This window comes from Gymnodraco acuticeps, unplaced genomic scaffold, assembly GCF_902827175.1.
Source record: "Gymnodraco acuticeps unplaced genomic scaffold, fGymAcu1.1, whole genome shotgun sequence".
Classification (NCBI taxonomy): Eukaryota; Metazoa; Chordata; class Actinopteri; order Perciformes; family Bathydraconidae; genus Gymnodraco; species Gymnodraco acuticeps.
This window is the reverse complement of record NW_022989890.1, coordinates 421,274-437,932: the sequence shown is the minus strand read 5'-3', so window position 1 is coordinate 437,932 and position 16,659 is coordinate 421,274. Positions and strand designations below refer to the sequence as shown.

Here is a 16,659-nt window from a genome sequence, read left to right as displayed (position 1 = left end):
GTGTTCTCTTACATGCATCTCTGGAGCACAGCGTCCCAGCAGATCAATAAGGGCAGAGTAGAAGGACATGATGGCATTTCCTAGGTGCACCTTGTTCTCCTCATGCTGCTCCTCTCCTCCAAACCTACCAGAAAAAAAAACATTGCGGCTCTTTATCAAACACCGGAAGGAGGTAATGCACACTTTGGCACCTCATTAAATACGATCAGAAGGCTGTTAAGCCAAAGCTAATAACTCTTACATGGGAAAGCGTCTATCCTTCTTAACACTAGGGCCATCCCTTGCAGGGTCCTCAGATATTTTGATGGCCTCCTCTATCGCAGCCAGCAGACCATTACCACCCTCGCCTCTGAGAGCTGGACCGAAGCACTCAGGCCTGCGAATGAGGAGACGTACCACCACGTTGGCATTCTCTTCTACGCTCTCTCCTGTAGAGGGAAGAACAACGTACTAACTGTTATAAAGGGAAAAAATATGTATTCATTTGAAATCAGCGCATTCGAAATTGGAATATTGCATCATTTAGCAATTATTAAAATCTGACCGTTGACAAACACAGCAAAACGAAGAAAGTCGAGGTATTTCTCTCCACCACAAGGGTTCCAGCCAATGTCAGGGTAGCCTTTAGACAGCAGCATTGGACAGCTCTGAAGTCCACATCCTGCTAAATATTTCACCACCTGGAAATATAACAGTGTATTTAAGCACTGAAGAAGTTTGAACAATGCTTGTTTGGTACATGTTGACGGTTTTTACCATTTCTAGGTCTTGCTCTTGGAGAGCCAATGCTAGCTCGTTGTTGTCGATACAAGAGGCTGCAGCCACGTCCAAGGGGGTGGAGCCTCGCATTCCTAAAGAACAGCAGAAAATGTCCAGCTTAATGACAGCTCACACTTCAAGAGCATCAATAATAATGCTGATAAAGACAATCACCAAGGCCGATGCCACTGTTCTGTAGAAGGTAGCTGAGGTGGTCGAACATAGAGCGCTGATTTTGACGACTGATGCGACAGAAGTAGCAGAGAAAGCGGCAGCAGTTCGTCACCACTCGAGGGAATCTGATCTCCTGTTGGAGGAAGAATATTATACATGTAAGGTTAAGTAGCGTAACATCTATCTATCTCATTGTATTCCTCCATCTTTCACTTTGTAGGAATACTAAGCAAAGTCTTTCTGTGTATTGAGGATATTTAAAACTAAGTTAAGCAGAGGACAAAACATACCTTGGAGTCCCCGCCGCCAAGGACATTAACCATGACCTCCATGACAGTTTCATGCATGCCCAGAGCTCGCATCAAGTTGGGGTGTTGATAGAAAACTTTGTTACTCATGATGTTTCTAAGGAAGAAAAAAATTAAGTTTAGTTTCTGTCACATGTAGTTATCTAGGAATTCACTTTAAGGCAAGATATTCAGAAATAGTTTAAATGTTATAATGACCCGATGCTTTGAATCATTAGCCTCTCCTCTTCGGGACCCATCTGGACAATAAGCAGTGAGCGGATCTGGCCCAAGCACTCTAGCAGGTCCATGGTGTCATGGATTGACACGCCGTTGATGGTGTAGGCCTTGGGAAGGGCACGCATGAGCTCACCCAGCCCATCATACTGTCTGTGGAGCAGGCTAAACATCATGCGCACAAGCTCTGGGTTCTGGATGAAAGACTCCTGGGCCCAATGGATCATTGTATGAGAAATCAGCTCCTGCAATGTGCCTGGGATACAAAGAACATAGAGTTAAGCAATCATACCGAAGACACCATATTAAAGTGACTGTGGAAATGTTTTTACGGGGTGGTAAAAAAAACTCAATTAGCTGCTCCATTAAGTAAGGCAAGGCACGTTTATTTATATAGCACCTTTCAACACAAGGCAATTCAAAGTGCTTTAGAAAGAAAGTGTCACTTTACAAAAGGAATATTATCTCCAGACAAACAGTGAAACAATGCAGTTTTATTCCAGATGTATGTGACATGTAGAAGAAGAGAGACTCACTTGGTTTTTTATCTTCCTGCGGCTCAGGCTCCACCTCCACTTTCTTCTCACGGACTTTTTTCACCTTTGCCAACAAACGGACCAGTCGGCCACGGACGGAATTATCCACCTCTTCCTCCTCTTCTTGTTCTTCAATATGAACACCTGCGAGGGAAGTTTTAAATCAGATAGTGTAACTTCTATTCAAATTCTCCATCTGCAGTGTTTACCTAAGATGCAGATGTTGGTAGACTTGATTATACTGTATAGATAAACACTGACCACAGTGAGCCAGCAGGAAATTGTGGAAAATCAGCAGAGCATCGCGGACTTCATCAGGAACGGGGCACTGATCGTCCTCAGAACAGTTCTTAAAGTTCATGAGCATATTGACCTAGACACACAGCAAAAGAACAATTCCATTGTTATGGTACTTTTCTCAAAAGATTTGCTCTCTGGAGAATTTCTCGGGTAAGTTCTCTTCCAGCGAGGACATTTTTAAACCAGCTGCACTGAATAGTTGTCAGTTTGACATAATTTCATCCGCATTTGCCAGGTTTTCTAACATATTTAAATGAAATACATCAATGACCAGAGAATGTAAGTCAGAAAACAAAGGTAGATTCCAAGTTAATTTACTAACTGTGTTATAAGGATGGAGATTTTCCTTAACTGAACAAATCGTAATAAAATGAAAGATTTAACAAATGTACTATGCTTTCTTGGTATGCCTGTGTGTGTGTGTGTGTGTGTGTGTGTGTGTGTGTGTGTGTGTGTGTGTGTGTGTGTGTGTGTGTGTGTGTGTGTGTGTGTGTGTGTGTACCTGCTCCTGTGGCGGGGAGCGGAACTCCCGGGTCTTGCGGGCGGTCTCGGCTGCGCTCATGGTGAAGGCCAGCATCAGCTCGTTGTAGCGGTGCCTCTGGTTGGACTGTATCTGGCTGACAAACTGGTCTGAAAACGCAGTGATGGCCTCCACTCTGTGACGCAGCTCGCAGTCACAGAAATACTGCAGCAGAGTACACATCTGAAGGAAATAAATGAAAAAGGGTGAATCAGTTACACAGTATCACTGGGAGGAACCGATTTTTTGTATCTTTTAAAAAGTCATACCTGCAACTTGACAGACTCTGGTAGCTTCATCTGAAAGAGTCCCTGCTCCAGCTGTTCTTCTTTGTTCTCCTCTTTGATTTCTTTCTCTGTTTCCTCAGCGCCTTTCTCACCATTTACTGGCGCAGTCTCCACTTGCATTTCTCCGTGTGGCACGACAGCTTTCTCTAATTCTTCCTCCTCCTCCTCCTCTTCACCCAAGCCATCATCTTCATATTCCTCTTCTTCTTCCTCTTCACCCATGGCTTCATGCTCCCCTTGCTTTACCGCTCCTACTTTTGGGGGTGCTTTTTGTTCCTTTTCTTCCTTCAAATTGGCAATCTCCTCAGCAGGCTCCTCTGCTTTCTTACCACTGAACACTACGGGCTCAAGCATCTTCAGGATGTGTGTGACATCTTCATCGTCAAACACACCCATGATGAGGAGGGTACTGATGAGCTTCAGGATTGGAACAAAATGAAACTCAACACTACCGCCCACAGGATCTCTCATGGCTTGAACTCCATCTTGCACGGCCTCAGTCAGCATTTGTAAGGCTTTGGTCTTTAGCATCTGGAAAGATAAGCAAACTTGTCAATACTGCTGGCCAGGTTTACATCAAAGAATGCTTGTTATCATCCACAATCGTTAAGCAATTATCAAGGTAACGAGTAAGTGAGACCATTTTTTCAGTCGGACAACATTGCAGGAGAAAGAGGCTACAAAAAGATTACATTATGAAAAAAATGCAGTACTGTAGATAAAAATGTAAGTACTGCATCAACAGTTTCTTTAGAGGCCCTATTGTGCTCATTTTCAGGTCATATTTGTATTTTGGGCCACTACTGTGACATGTTTGGCTCTGCTATGATGTCCCGCCCCTTAGCCAATCACGTACAATGTGTTGGAGCGATAGTCAATACAGTAGAAGCACAAGTGTTATGTGTCACTATGTTATGGAAATAAACAAAGGAATCCAATGGAGGCTTTTCAGGCTGTGTGGGAGAGAAACTCCCTCTGGACCGAACTTTAAGATTTTAGCCTTTGTAGACCATTTACATTGTCATAAACCTATATTACACACTACAGGAAAGGGAAAACCCCTAAAAGGGCCCCTTTAAGTGCTGAATGTGTTCAAACTCACCTGTAAGGGGATGCTTGGGCTCAGTGTGTAGATGTTTTGATCTGTTCCAACAAACCCGACAGAAGAAAAATGCAGTTTTGGGCGCAGACATGTCGTGAGTCCGACCCCAGGTAAAGCGTCAGATTTGTCCGAGTACAGTGTGATACTGCGTGTTTGGTCTGTCATGGGAACGATGAACTCCTTGTTGGTTCCCAGCCGGTTCCTCTTGGCAGACTCCAGGTGCATGCTGATGAGCAGGTCGTAGAAGCCGCTCCTCATCGGTCCGGGCAGGTAGGTGTTCTCGATGGCGTAGAAGAGCTGGGACTCGTCCACATGGCTGCACAGAGCGTGAGCCACACGGTTGTTTCCCAAAGCACACACCAAGCCGTACAGCTTCAGAGTGTGATAGTGGAACTTCAGCAGGTCCATACATTCAGAAAGCTCCAGGATATCGATGCACCTAGAGGAAATTAACAGGTTCATTTTGCTGACATTTTCTTTTACCACTCCTTACAGTAAATGCATAGTCATCGTTTAACATGTGTGTGAGTGGTTACTGTACGTTTGTTTCAAATCAAATCAAGTTTTATTTATATAGCACATTTATAAACGATTTTTGGTCGAGCCAAAGTGCTGTACATATAATAAAAATAGCCTACAGTAGAGACACTTTACAGCAAATACAACAGCACAGATTGTTCAGAATATCAGTATGAGAAAAACGACACCCTCTATCCTTAGACCCTCACATCGTACAAGGAAAAACTTCCAGAGAAAAACCCACAGCTTGTTTGATGTGTTTTAAATGTTATGTACTCTGTTTTGTGTTATCTGTAATACTGTATGTTTGATAAATGTGTTTAACATTTTAAATTGTACGCTCTATTGCTGCTGTCTTGGCAAGGGCTCCCTTTGAAAAAATATATATTTTAGCTGGGTCAATTAGTCAAAAAAAGGTTAACCCAAAGATTTTTTTAAAGAGGGACACAATTCTGACCTGTTCTCCTCTGGGATGTGTAGGGCCATCATGGTGAGGGGCTCCTGACACTGCACCACCCAGCCCAGTCTCTCACTAACACGCCCTGTCTCTGGAGCCAGGAAGTTGTTGGGCATGCGGCTCCAGATGACGGGGGTCAACATCTGGACGTCCAGTCGAGGAGGGCACTGGGGGACGGGGTTCTTGCGTTCACTACGGAACATGGCGGCTGAGATCGGCATGATGTTCTAGCAAGATAAGAAAAAGGAGACAAATGATGTATTAGAGAAGAAGACAGATACATAATAGATGTAACTGTAGCCTTGATTTTGCAGATTGGCGCTGACTGAGTGGAGTGATTCCTTGTGACTGACCTTGAGCTTTCCTAGTTCGAACTGAATCATATTCTGACTGGAAGGAAGAACAAAGACAGCCGGGAACAGTTTTGTGTGTGGCTCCACCTGCAACAAAGGAACACAACATGGTTGCATTACATTATTAAGTTAAGACTTTATAAAGGCTCTGTTTTAATACTTTGTTGAAGCTTTTCTGACCTGGTAAAAAGTGTTGATCTCTTTTCCATTGGCAGTGAAAGTCATGAGTCCTGTGTCCAAATCAATCAGACAGCCAATCATAAAATCCTCTTGACTGACTCGGGTTTGCTGGGAGCTGCTGAACTCCCCTCCCCACACCATGTAGCAGTTACTGCGTTTTATACTGAGGAAGACACAAAATAAAATCATGCATTTTGTCATTTTAAAAGGTGCATAGTATATTCCCTGCTCACACACTCCAAAGGCGCATCATTTCCCCTCTACTTCTTGGTCCAAACAAATGATATTAAAGTTATCAAGGCTGAAGGGAGGGTGCAATATTCGAGCAAACTGCTATGAGACTATGCTTTCTTATAATCTACACGCAGTGCGTTAGCCGTCTGTTAAAAAACATCACATTTTATTGGTAAAGTTAGTTCAGTTTTTTCTGTTTTAAACTGAAATTCTGGCCACCTTTAAAGGTCCCATGATATGGCCATTTCTACTGATCATAATTCCATTGTTGAGGTCTACTAGAATAGATTTACATTGCGCAATTTTTCAAACTCACATTGGTTTCTCATACAGCATCTCTGTATAGCATGTGTATTCACTCTCTGTCGTAAACGGCTTGTTGGAGCTCCTGCCACCCCCCCTCCTCCCTGTGAGCCCAGTGTGCTCTGATTGGTCAGCTCGCCCAGAGTCCACCACCGTTACAGCGGAACATCAGTGATTATGTGTTACAATGGTGTTAGCAACCAGAAAATGACAAACAGATGAGAATGCTGCGTGGGGTCTGGGTGCCGTGTTGGCGGGACGTTGCGGGGCTCGCTGCTGCGAGGAACGGACAGTGTGAGCTGGCTTACTGATGTGGTTTCCTAGTTGCTGCGTGGGGTCGGCGAGACAGCGAGACACAGCGAGACACAGCCCGAAACCAGCCAGAGCACGCACACACACACACTGGCCTGGCTGTGAGTCTGTGTGTGTGCTCACATACACAGACTCACAGCCTCGCCGCGTCCCGCCGTCTCAGGCGGAGAAATCCGGAGCATGCAGCTGAGAAAAGATGGACCAATCCGTGGACTTGACGTAACGGCTCCGCGGATTGGTCCGTTTGGACCAATTGGTCCATTTGGGTATGGTTACGTCACCATACCCAGGAAGAAAAAAATGGAAAATCTCCAACGAGGCGTTCTAGGGCAGCACAGACAGGTATTTTCTGTGTTAGAGTTTTACTCGCAGGGTGTACAGGGTGTAATTTGAGGGTTTGTGACTACATGCAGAAAAAGCTACATAACACACAAGGGGACGGGTAATAACCAGAAAAGCATGACATGGGACCTTTAAATACAAATAAAAACACTGCCTAGAAAAAGGTTTCATACCTGTCATGAATGTTTCCTTTATCGTCACCCACAGTGACCGTCACATTTCTCACATGGCTGATGTCAAAATGTTGGTCGTACTGGTGATAGTCTGGCGTGATCCAGCCCACCCACACTCCACTGGGCTCCTGCCCCGCAAACACTCGCACAGAATAATAGTACTAGTAAAGGGAAGAAAGAAGTGGGTGGGAAATACACACAAGTACAGTTTCAGGTCAAGATGGCGTAATAACAGTACAGCCAGACGTTTATTAGACAAAATACTGCAATGAAGGCAACATTGTTTATTTCTTTTGTTTATTATTCTACCTATAGATAACAGTACAAGCAGAACGAGAATGGATTTTATATTTGTGAATATGATAATCATTTAAATGTAAGCTCTTGACATACTGTAGTGGTGTTGAGGATGATGTCGACGTCATCCCTGTCATCTGGCACCACATCTTCCATTAAGCGAGGCATTGCAGGAACAATAGGTGGAGGATTGATCAATGCAGCCTTCTTAGCCTTGAATAGGAATCTGTAAATAACAGCAGCAATCACTCACTATATGTACAAAATAAATGTAAACTAAGTATACCAGCCTTCTCCCCATACATGTACCCTTCTCAAGTCACTCTACATTGATTTGTACAAACCCTTTCTTCTTGCTTTTCTCCGTTGAGGAATCCTTCTCATTTTCTCCATTTTTGATGGCAGGGGTCTCTTTCGGCACGGACGATTCTTTCTTCTCCTCTTCCTGCTCTTTGCGAGAAGCTGACTTCTTGAGTATTTCAAAGTCAGAGTCTGGGTCCACCTCTAACACATCGTCCTCAGGTATGGTAAGTGCACGTGTAAGAAGTGTGGTTCCCGCTGGGACTTTAAAAGTCTCATGAAAATCAACTGGCATGCTGAGTCTGAAGAAAAGCAGATCTGTGTTTGCGTTCTGAGACCCGTGTGTCTTGTGGGTCACTTTGATACAAGGGGCAGATTCCACAGTCCCCATCAACACGCGACACCTAGAGCATACATGAAAGGGAGGTAGGCTGTGATCTAGTAACTTGTTCATAATGAAAACAAACAATTAATGTATTCAAACATTACAAGAAGTAAGGCACAGTACCTCTATGTGAGGATGATCAGTAGGTGCATTGATGTACTGGGGAAGGCTTTTGCTGAACCACATAGTAATGTCTCTTTTCATGTTGATAGCAAAGGGTTCGAATCCCTCCTGCAGCCCACAGATCGTAAAAAAACGAAGACTGCTGACGTTCTGACCCAAGTTGATCCGGCCGACCTGGGACAGGCCCAGACTGCACACAGGTATGAAGCCTAGGGATGATTGAAACATAAATGATCATTAGCATCAGAAATACACAGGTGCTAATATCCATAGTCGCTACCTGAGATGATCTGTTCTGTGTTACTCACCCTCTCCTATCTCTATATCCTTAAAGGCCATCTCGGAGCCTGAGTCACTGATCAACATTTCTCCGTTGAGTGTGAACATGATGTTCATCTCTGTGAGGTCGATCATACATCCCACCACATCACCAGATAGCCACTGACGACCAAATGGCTCGTTTCCCACATGCCAACGTTGGGCCTGGATTTGAAACATGTAAGTTTAGTATAACAGGGGCTTTTGAATGTTTTACAATTATGTAACTAGGTCTTGTTCCCACCTTGAAGCCATTGAAGACATACGCAAACTCATCTGCACCGAGTTCAGTGTCTGCGCGAACATTAGGCCTGGCCCAGCCCACTCGCATCTCCCCGACTGTCACCGCCTCAAACTCAAAGTACCACTTCCCCTGAGTGACAGCATAAGACTTCTCTGCTCTGAACACTCTGACCTTATCCCCAGTGGCTGGTCCATGCCCGCCTGCATTAACACAAACAAAGGAACAAACACTTAGAAGAGCTTGTAGTAATGATAATGATACTTGTAGGACTGCAAAAATAGGACAGATACATTTTAGACAGCAGGGCAAACTTACTGCTCTCCTGATCAGGTGGCTCTATGTTGTAGCCATATCCGATGAGAGTGCGAACAGCTGCAGAAACTGTGTCTCTGTTGGTCTTTTTAGTCTTTTCATCCAATAGGTTGTAAGGAACCAGGCGGGGATTACGCTTGTTCATTATATCCTGTACAAAAAAACAAGATCAAACATGTAACAAGGGCAAGTAAAGATTCGTGCAAATTAACTTTCAATATGTAACTACTGTAGCATATTATCTACAAATACTTATAGGGACGTCTTTATAAAAAGAATGGCTGTACCTGAACAATACTGTATGTCCAACCCTGGTGAACCCGGTCTCTTGCCCACACATTGTGTCCATTTTCTGCCAGTCTCTCCACCAGAGTGTTCTGATTAGGCGTTAGCTTGACATAGGTGAGGTCCAGAGGCGCTGGCTTGTATCCACTGCTCTGCATGTAACTAACAAACAATGCTTTGTGATCAGAATGTGTCCTAGAGAGCCTTTACAGGGCCATTAACAGTACATAATAGAAGAGAACCAATGCTAGAAGTGCATCACAATAAACAAATGCCTTGCAGCTCACGTTTTGGGGAGCTTGTTCCTTTTCAGATTCTCTTCGGCTTTCTCATCTCCCATTCCTACATGACAGCCCAGTGCCAGCAGAGTCCTATGAAATGAATCACACTGAGAGTTAGAAATACAAAGAAACCAAAGCAGATGCTGTTAAATAAGCCAATGTCAGTGACTTACTTTAGTGTCTCTCCTGACATTGCTAAATTGTAGTTCTTCTCTGGTTCAGGCAGACTCTGGAAATCTACCAGGCAGGGGTGCAGCTTCTTGTTGTCATCGCGAAACTTGACATTGGTTTTAAAAAGGAGAGTCAAACAATGTTTTTAGGGGGAACTTTTAGTGTACTGGGAAGGAAAAGAGAAGGAACTCACTGGTTCATAGGTCCACCCCTGTTCAATGCGAGTAACAGCCCATAACTCGTGGCTGTTTTCTGCAAGCTTCTCTCGAATGCGCTCCAAGTGGGGAGGAAGTACAATCTGAAAGAATAATACAATCAGTACAGTGCAAATGATATTAACTATAACTAATGGTGTTGATGTATCGTGATTTTAAGGGTGTCCATCTGGCCGGGGACAACAGCTGGAAATTAGCAATGTTGGCTAAAGCTGCCCCATTTACTGTTTTTTGTGACAGTTGATCAATGGGGACTGTCCACAACACTATAAACAAATAAACTACACTAAACAGTGCAAATGATGATGAGAACTAAATAGTATGGTATAAATTGTACCTGTATAGTGTCCACAGGGCCAGGAGTAAAGGCTGTATGTGAGAGAGACTGAGTCGGACCCAACAGGTTACGGACGCCATCAAAATCGTGTTTGTACTCCTTGATGGGCTCAATGCGCAGACGGTCCCTCGGTAGGACTGCTTCATAGCACGGAGCGTAGCCTGGAGGTGGGAGGAACTTGAAATCCCCATGACGCCCTCCGAGAAGAAATCGCAACCTTGAAATTAGAGCGGGAAAATTGAAATTAGTCTCATAAAGTAAAATCTATAATGCACTTATTAAAAGGGAAAATAAGCTTAATACAATGCCCTACCTAACGCCTGCAGAGAAGCTCACAACGGGGAAGAACAGGCCGTCCAGGTTGAAGTTCTCAAACATGCCCTGTACAGGATGCCCATTGATGCGAAAGGAGATACTGGGCACGCTCAGATCCAAACAGCAGCTGACCACGTCTTCTGCGGCCAGGAGGTGCTCATTGGGCGTGGCAACGTGACGCGGAACACGTCCTGTGGACACAGAGGGTAATTAGCACATATTTATTAACAACATGTTTTTGTTCTTGGAAATAAACTGTTCACTTTCTGCAAAACACTACTTTTAATTTATGCCATGTTTACTTTACCTGACCAGAGGTTTAGCCCGTCGAAACCGTAGGAGTACAGGTCATCTCCGACACCGTTGCCCCCCCAGCCTTCGCCCCCACCAGGGTAAGGACTGTAACCCTCCGTTAGAGCCCAGCCCACCCGCAGGTGGTATGGCTGAGCTGTAAGGAACGGCTCCACATGGTCCACCATCACCTCAAAATACCACTTCTTGTACTGAGTGGATCCTTCACAAGTCCCAAGGAAAATGTTGGGTCTCATGCTGAAGGAGGGAGGACAAAACAATCAGTGTAAAGGTTTTGATGATTGGCTGTAGCGTGGAATGAAGAACATGATCTGAAGTGTGCTTGAGCTAATGAACCCACCTCGTCACATAGTTGATAATGTTGGTTTGTAGCAGGAAGTCACGACCAGGAAGCAGATTCTCTGTGATGAGGTTCTGATTCGACCTCACAGCGACCCCGTTACACACACACAGAGAGCAGAGCACATCCAAGACCTGGTAGAAAAGGGAGATTGTTTTCAATAAACGAAAATCATTCTGGTGCTGCTTCGTAGCTTCATATTTGATGTATTACAGTGTCTTATCTGAACTGCAATAGATCAGGTTTTCTCAGCAAACAGTGTTTAATGTTCCTGACCTTGTGGTTGCGTCCATGCTTATCCAGCAGAGAGATGATTGATTTGATGTGATTTTCCTTGATAATATTCAGCACCTCTGGACTCTCAATCAGAACGCAATACAACACCTCGAGGATTCCTGTCATAAAATGGGACAAATATGTAAACAAACCCTCGCAGTCATGTTTATTTGATATAGTAAAAAAGCTATATACAATTATGTACGTCTTCAAACAGGACACATCAAGCTTAGAACAAAGAAATGACAACTGTATTCATAAAGAATTGCAAGTTTCAAATAGCTCGTTTTTGTTGCAAGAATAATATTTTAACTTCTGATTACATTTCAAGGTGTTCCTATTATATTGACACCATCTGTATGTTGTTTGCAAATTCAAATGACAGGGCAATACACATGGTTTTCACTTTTTTTATTCTTTATCTAATCATTCAAATACGGTTAAGGAATATACAAATGAGAGAAAAAAAACGTTCACGTTTAAATGTTTCTTAATACCTGAAGATGCCTCCAAACGATCCAGTTTACTGACCAGCCAGTCGAGGTTATCACAGAACAGGGCACAGTTGGCACGATTTCCTCTGATCAAAGAAGCTGGACAAAAGAAGAGGAGCAAAAAAAGATTGTTAATACATCTCATTAACAGCTAAGGAAGCTGGTCAGATATTGGGAAAGATTACCTAGTAATTCATACAGTAAATTCACAATCTCCTTCCACGACTCTGCGGCTTCTTCCCCAGCGTACTCTGAGAAGTGGGCTGCTGTGTTGTAGACGTTGAGACGATCAACACACTCCAGGACCAGGGTAATCATTCCCTGTTTAAAAAAAAAACATGAAGAGAACTCAAATACAAATATTAAACGATCTTGCACTATGTACATTGCCTAAGATATTGAAGTGACTGTTATTGATTGTTGTGTTTTATCTTAATGTGTGCATATGTGCAAATGTGTCTGTTGATTGTATATATAGAGGATATACATATTTATACATATTTGTATACATATTTGTATTATTGTATTTTGAATTCGGGATTGTTGGAAACGTTATTTCGATCTCTCTGTCTGTACAAACACACAGAAAAATTGACATTAAAGTTGACTTTGACTTGACTTTGACTAAATATAAATAAATCAACCAAACTTAATTTACACCCAAACTTGCCACTTTTATACATTTGAATTCATATGTATTCCTCAGTATATGGACTAACCTCCTCCTGGAAGAGGTTCTGTCTGTTCTTGAGGGAACGCAGCTTGAACTGTTTGTCCTCATGCTCCAGCTCCTCCTCGGGGGGGCGAAAGTAGAAAATGAGGTCCTGCAGGGAGAGCACCACCGTGTCCATAGGCAGAGATCCGGAGCTGGAAGACTTGTTTTTCCCACTCAGAGCATCTAGACCTCTGGAGATACGGAAAGAGAACATTGGAATACCACAATGAATATGCTGTAACTCGAAAAAACAGCTTTAAAGCAAGATTTAAATAAACTGAGTGCTACTTGATGAACTGGTTGAAGAGGCCTGTAGTGCTGAAAATCATTCTGGCAGCTTGGTACTCTTCTATCTGAGATCGAGCCACTGTGAGAGCATCATCCATGTGACCTTCTTTATGGAGTATGGCCTGAGAATTGAACACAGTTGATATTAAAACACACGTTTGACAGGAGGAATATATCCTCAATTAGCTGAGTGCATCGCTGGTTGCCTTTTGTGTCATTTCTGTTGGTGAGAGAATGATCTTGTCGTATAATTCTGCTTTACCTTTCTCTTTAGAGGACCCAGACGGGCAGATTTGGCATCGACAGCAGCATATGTGAGCCAGAGGCCAGTTGAGGCATGCTGCACGAAGCACATGGACTCTCCATACTTTATCTCAGGCGTGCCCATGCCTTCCACATCTCGCTTCTTGATCGCTTCGATTTTTTCCTGAAGTTAAAATAAAAAATATGTTTGATTCATCAAGGCAGGAAAGACAGTTTTGAGATTTCTGAGGCCAGTGACTTTGCATGACAATCACCTTTGAAATTCTGAAGCAGAAGGCTGACAACTTAGAATTAGCTTTTTCCGGGTCCACCAACAGCAGTCCTTTCTCTTCATCCAGACAAAGATATCTTCCTGTTGTTATGTGACGTATCCGGAAAAACTGGCCCCATTTAATGTGACCCCCGCTCCAACTACCAACAGAAATAAATCAATTTAATGTCAATACAAGTGAATGATTGTAAAACACATAAAAATGCACTGTATTAAGATACTCACGCGATACGAAGTGGCTCAAGTCTCCATAAGGAACGAGCATGGCTGCATACAGCCCCTCCTTCATAATAAGCAACTCTGAAATTGATGACATACAACCGGTATTAGTTAATTTAAAGTTTAAAAACTCCTCCAGACACCTGAAACCGTCTTCAGAGTGGTAGCACATTAAAATAAACACAACAGATAATTTGATATACTTTATTAATCCCCGTAGGGAAAGTTTCTCTGCATTGGACCCATCCTAGTGTTAGGAGCAGTTGGCTGCCATTTTGAACAGCGCCCGGGGAGCAGTGTAGGGAACGGTGCCTTGCTCAGGGACACCTCGGTAGCACTTGGTCTTGCCGGGACTTGAACTGGTGACCTTCCAGTTGCCAAGCCAAGTCCCTATCGACTTCGCCACCACCGCCCTGAGATAATGCAGTTTGCAAGCACAAACCAATATGGGAACTCCTTGCTGTTGAGAAACCTTCTAAATAAATGTTGCCAAAAAAATCTGGCTTTCTTAATAACGGAAAACATTGCCATACAGTATGGCTGTTCGACATCCAAACTAGGGTCGCAGAGACAGTCAAGACAGTTCGTAGGACTTTTAACACCAAATACACAACACCAGAAGGACTTTTTCATAATGTAGAGAAAGTACTGACAAACCTATGGTATGCTTCTGAAAATGGCTGAGAACAACATTAAGAACAAACCAAAAACAAACAAATTTGGGGCAGCAAATTATCACATTTTGGAGTAATGAAGTACACTGGTCACCTGCGCTGGTCGTCCCCTTGGTCGGCCCCTGGGATTGCCAAACACTCGTCCATGTGCCCATGGAACAGCCTGAGCACATACCCTCCAGTCAGAAAACCTAGAGGAAAGGAGTCATACAGGTTAGAAAGAGTGGACAGTTTTCTGGACAAATTATCATTTTCTTTTAGCAACAAAAGTACAGACCTTCAGATAGCTCACATCCAGACATCACAGGAGTCATGGTCCACAGCGTTTGCATGAAAGAGGCATCTACCATCAAGTCACCACTGGCGTAGGACAGATGCTGAAAAAAGGGCAGGAGTTCATATCGGTAGGATTTATTGAGTGCATGCTGTGAGTTACAGTGCAGGTAAATAAAATCATGGTTACCAGGTATCGCTCTGAAGAAACACTGACAAGAATGAGGTCATCTCCCACCCTGACCTTCTCTCCTTCAGACCTCTGCTTGGAGGCTGGATGGATGGTCCACCAGCAGGCCTCCCCTGTGACAGACAAAAAGATTTAGAACACAGAAATATAAAAACACTGTTTGTGGGAGGCAACAGACGGTAAATATAGAAACCTGTGGAGTCTTCCTGCAGGCCAACATCAAAAGCCAACTTGTCTGTCAGTGAGCGGGAAGTAGTCAAACAGCACAGGTACTGCAAGATAAACAGAGAGAAAAACACTTAAGAGGACGACTCAAAACGAGCAGCAGTAGTTACAGACTCGATTCTAAATGTGCTTACCATGCTGGAGTGAGTGTGCTTCAGGAGGATGGCATGTCCGTACAGCAGGGTGCGGTGACCCCCACCTTGTGAAGACTGGGAAAAGAAGGAAATAGATTCAGAGACAGAAAGAGGTTATTGTATTAAAAGTTAGCCCGTTGACACAACTTTGCCTTGTTAATATCAAAATGGCCATAGGGTTTACAGAGTCCGTAACAAGGAATACAAAAATACAGCCATATCTTACAATTGTAAAAACCAAGCAAAGTACAACTTACTGGAAATATACTAAGTCATCTGAGAACAGCTGAGGCAAATGGGTGAAACAACAGCTACATTGCATGAGAACACTGTTTATATAACTTTAACACTAATGGGGTTGTTAAAGGTAGCTGTAACACATTTATGACATGAACGTTCAGTGACAAAGGAGAACTTACCCATTTGTCCAAATCCACAGCCTAACGTTGGCAGGTGGGAGAGTGAAGGAGCATGTGTTGGCAAATCAAAAAAGAAAGAAGGTAAGTTTACGATTTTGAATGAACAATACATTTCATTTGTCTATTATATCATGGGTACGTCAAACACAAAAAGGGACATTTTTGAGTGCCGTAATGGACCAATCCTAATCGAGCAAAGCTATACAGTATTCATTGCAGGTAAATACTGCAAAAGACTGCTCAAAAAAATATTTTCTACAAATGTTTTACTGTGCTCTGCCAGACATAAAAAAACAAATCAATATTCTTAATAAAATGAAAACAATCTTCTTTATTTTAACATCAAGTGCCACACCCCTCATGTTTGAGCACAGTTAGAAAGTTTGGGGAAAAGGTGAGTGGATCAATGATAAATAAATATTAATTAGATTATACCGTTGATCATTAAATCAATCCATTGAACTTTATCGTTGTAACCAAACAGTTATAATTCAGCCCAAGTTGCCAATAGACTGTATACATAATGATCTTGCCTCATCCACTGAAGAGTTGGACAGCATCTCCTGTAACGCTCGCACAGACAGGGACTGCTCCAATATGAAGCAGCAGATAGCAAGGTCTGGAGGCACATTCTGAAACAGAGGAAAGCAGATTAGATTAAGAAGTTCAGACATTAAGAAATAACATTAAAGACATAATGAACAGGGCTTCACTACCTGAGCGTTTGAGGTGGTCTCCAGGAAACACAGACGATTACTGAAGCCTTCACACGACAGGCACAGCTTGATCTGTTCCTTCAGAATAGACGCAGTGCACTGAAGCACCACCTGATCATCCTACAACAACAGAGCAAGTCCACAGTTAAGGAAGAGTTTTTTACAAGGGGATTTTTTTCTGGAAAACATTG

The 16,659-nt window shown here is 43.2% G+C and overlaps 1 protein-coding gene across 1 annotated transcript in view; it reads right to left on the bottom strand.

The window, feature by feature from the left end:
* The window catches only part of LOC117535418 (ryanodine receptor 1-like), a 55,097-nt gene that overhangs the window by 34,186 nt on the left and 4,252 nt on the right, over window positions 1-16,659 (bottom strand). The window contains 47 exon segments of the mRNA XM_034199871.1: window positions 13-124; window positions 242-428; window positions 545-680; window positions 757-851; window positions 934-1,066; window positions 1,224-1,338; window positions 1,440-1,713; window positions 1,994-2,137; window positions 2,255-2,366; window positions 2,796-2,996; window positions 3,083-3,631; window positions 4,203-4,641; window positions 5,179-5,405; window positions 5,532-5,618; window positions 5,712-5,874; window positions 7,076-7,236; window positions 7,469-7,598; window positions 7,717-8,060; window positions 8,062-8,076; window positions 8,181-8,389; window positions 8,489-8,663; window positions 8,743-8,942; window positions 9,058-9,205; window positions 9,342-9,501; window positions 9,627-9,710; window positions 9,794-9,897; window positions 9,985-10,089; window positions 10,344-10,560; window positions 10,657-10,849; window positions 10,966-11,207; window positions 11,311-11,444; window positions 11,587-11,705; window positions 12,084-12,179; window positions 12,266-12,401; window positions 12,800-12,986; window positions 13,084-13,205; window positions 13,346-13,510; window positions 13,602-13,758; window positions 13,844-13,918; window positions 14,606-14,702; window positions 14,789-14,888; window positions 14,975-15,087; window positions 15,168-15,246; window positions 15,334-15,408; window positions 15,753-15,773; window positions 16,286-16,384; window positions 16,469-16,588. Coding sequence (XP_034055762.1) covers window positions 13-124; window positions 242-428; window positions 545-680; window positions 757-851; window positions 934-1,066; window positions 1,224-1,338; window positions 1,440-1,713; window positions 1,994-2,137; window positions 2,255-2,366; window positions 2,796-2,996; window positions 3,083-3,631; window positions 4,203-4,641; window positions 5,179-5,405; window positions 5,532-5,618; window positions 5,712-5,874; window positions 7,076-7,236; window positions 7,469-7,598; window positions 7,717-8,060; window positions 8,062-8,076; window positions 8,181-8,389; window positions 8,489-8,663; window positions 8,743-8,942; window positions 9,058-9,205; window positions 9,342-9,501; window positions 9,627-9,710; window positions 9,794-9,897; window positions 9,985-10,089; window positions 10,344-10,560; window positions 10,657-10,849; window positions 10,966-11,207; window positions 11,311-11,444; window positions 11,587-11,705; window positions 12,084-12,179; window positions 12,266-12,401; window positions 12,800-12,986; window positions 13,084-13,205; window positions 13,346-13,510; window positions 13,602-13,758; window positions 13,844-13,918; window positions 14,606-14,702; window positions 14,789-14,888; window positions 14,975-15,087; window positions 15,168-15,246; window positions 15,334-15,408; window positions 15,753-15,773; window positions 16,286-16,384; window positions 16,469-16,588 — 7,356 coding nt within the window.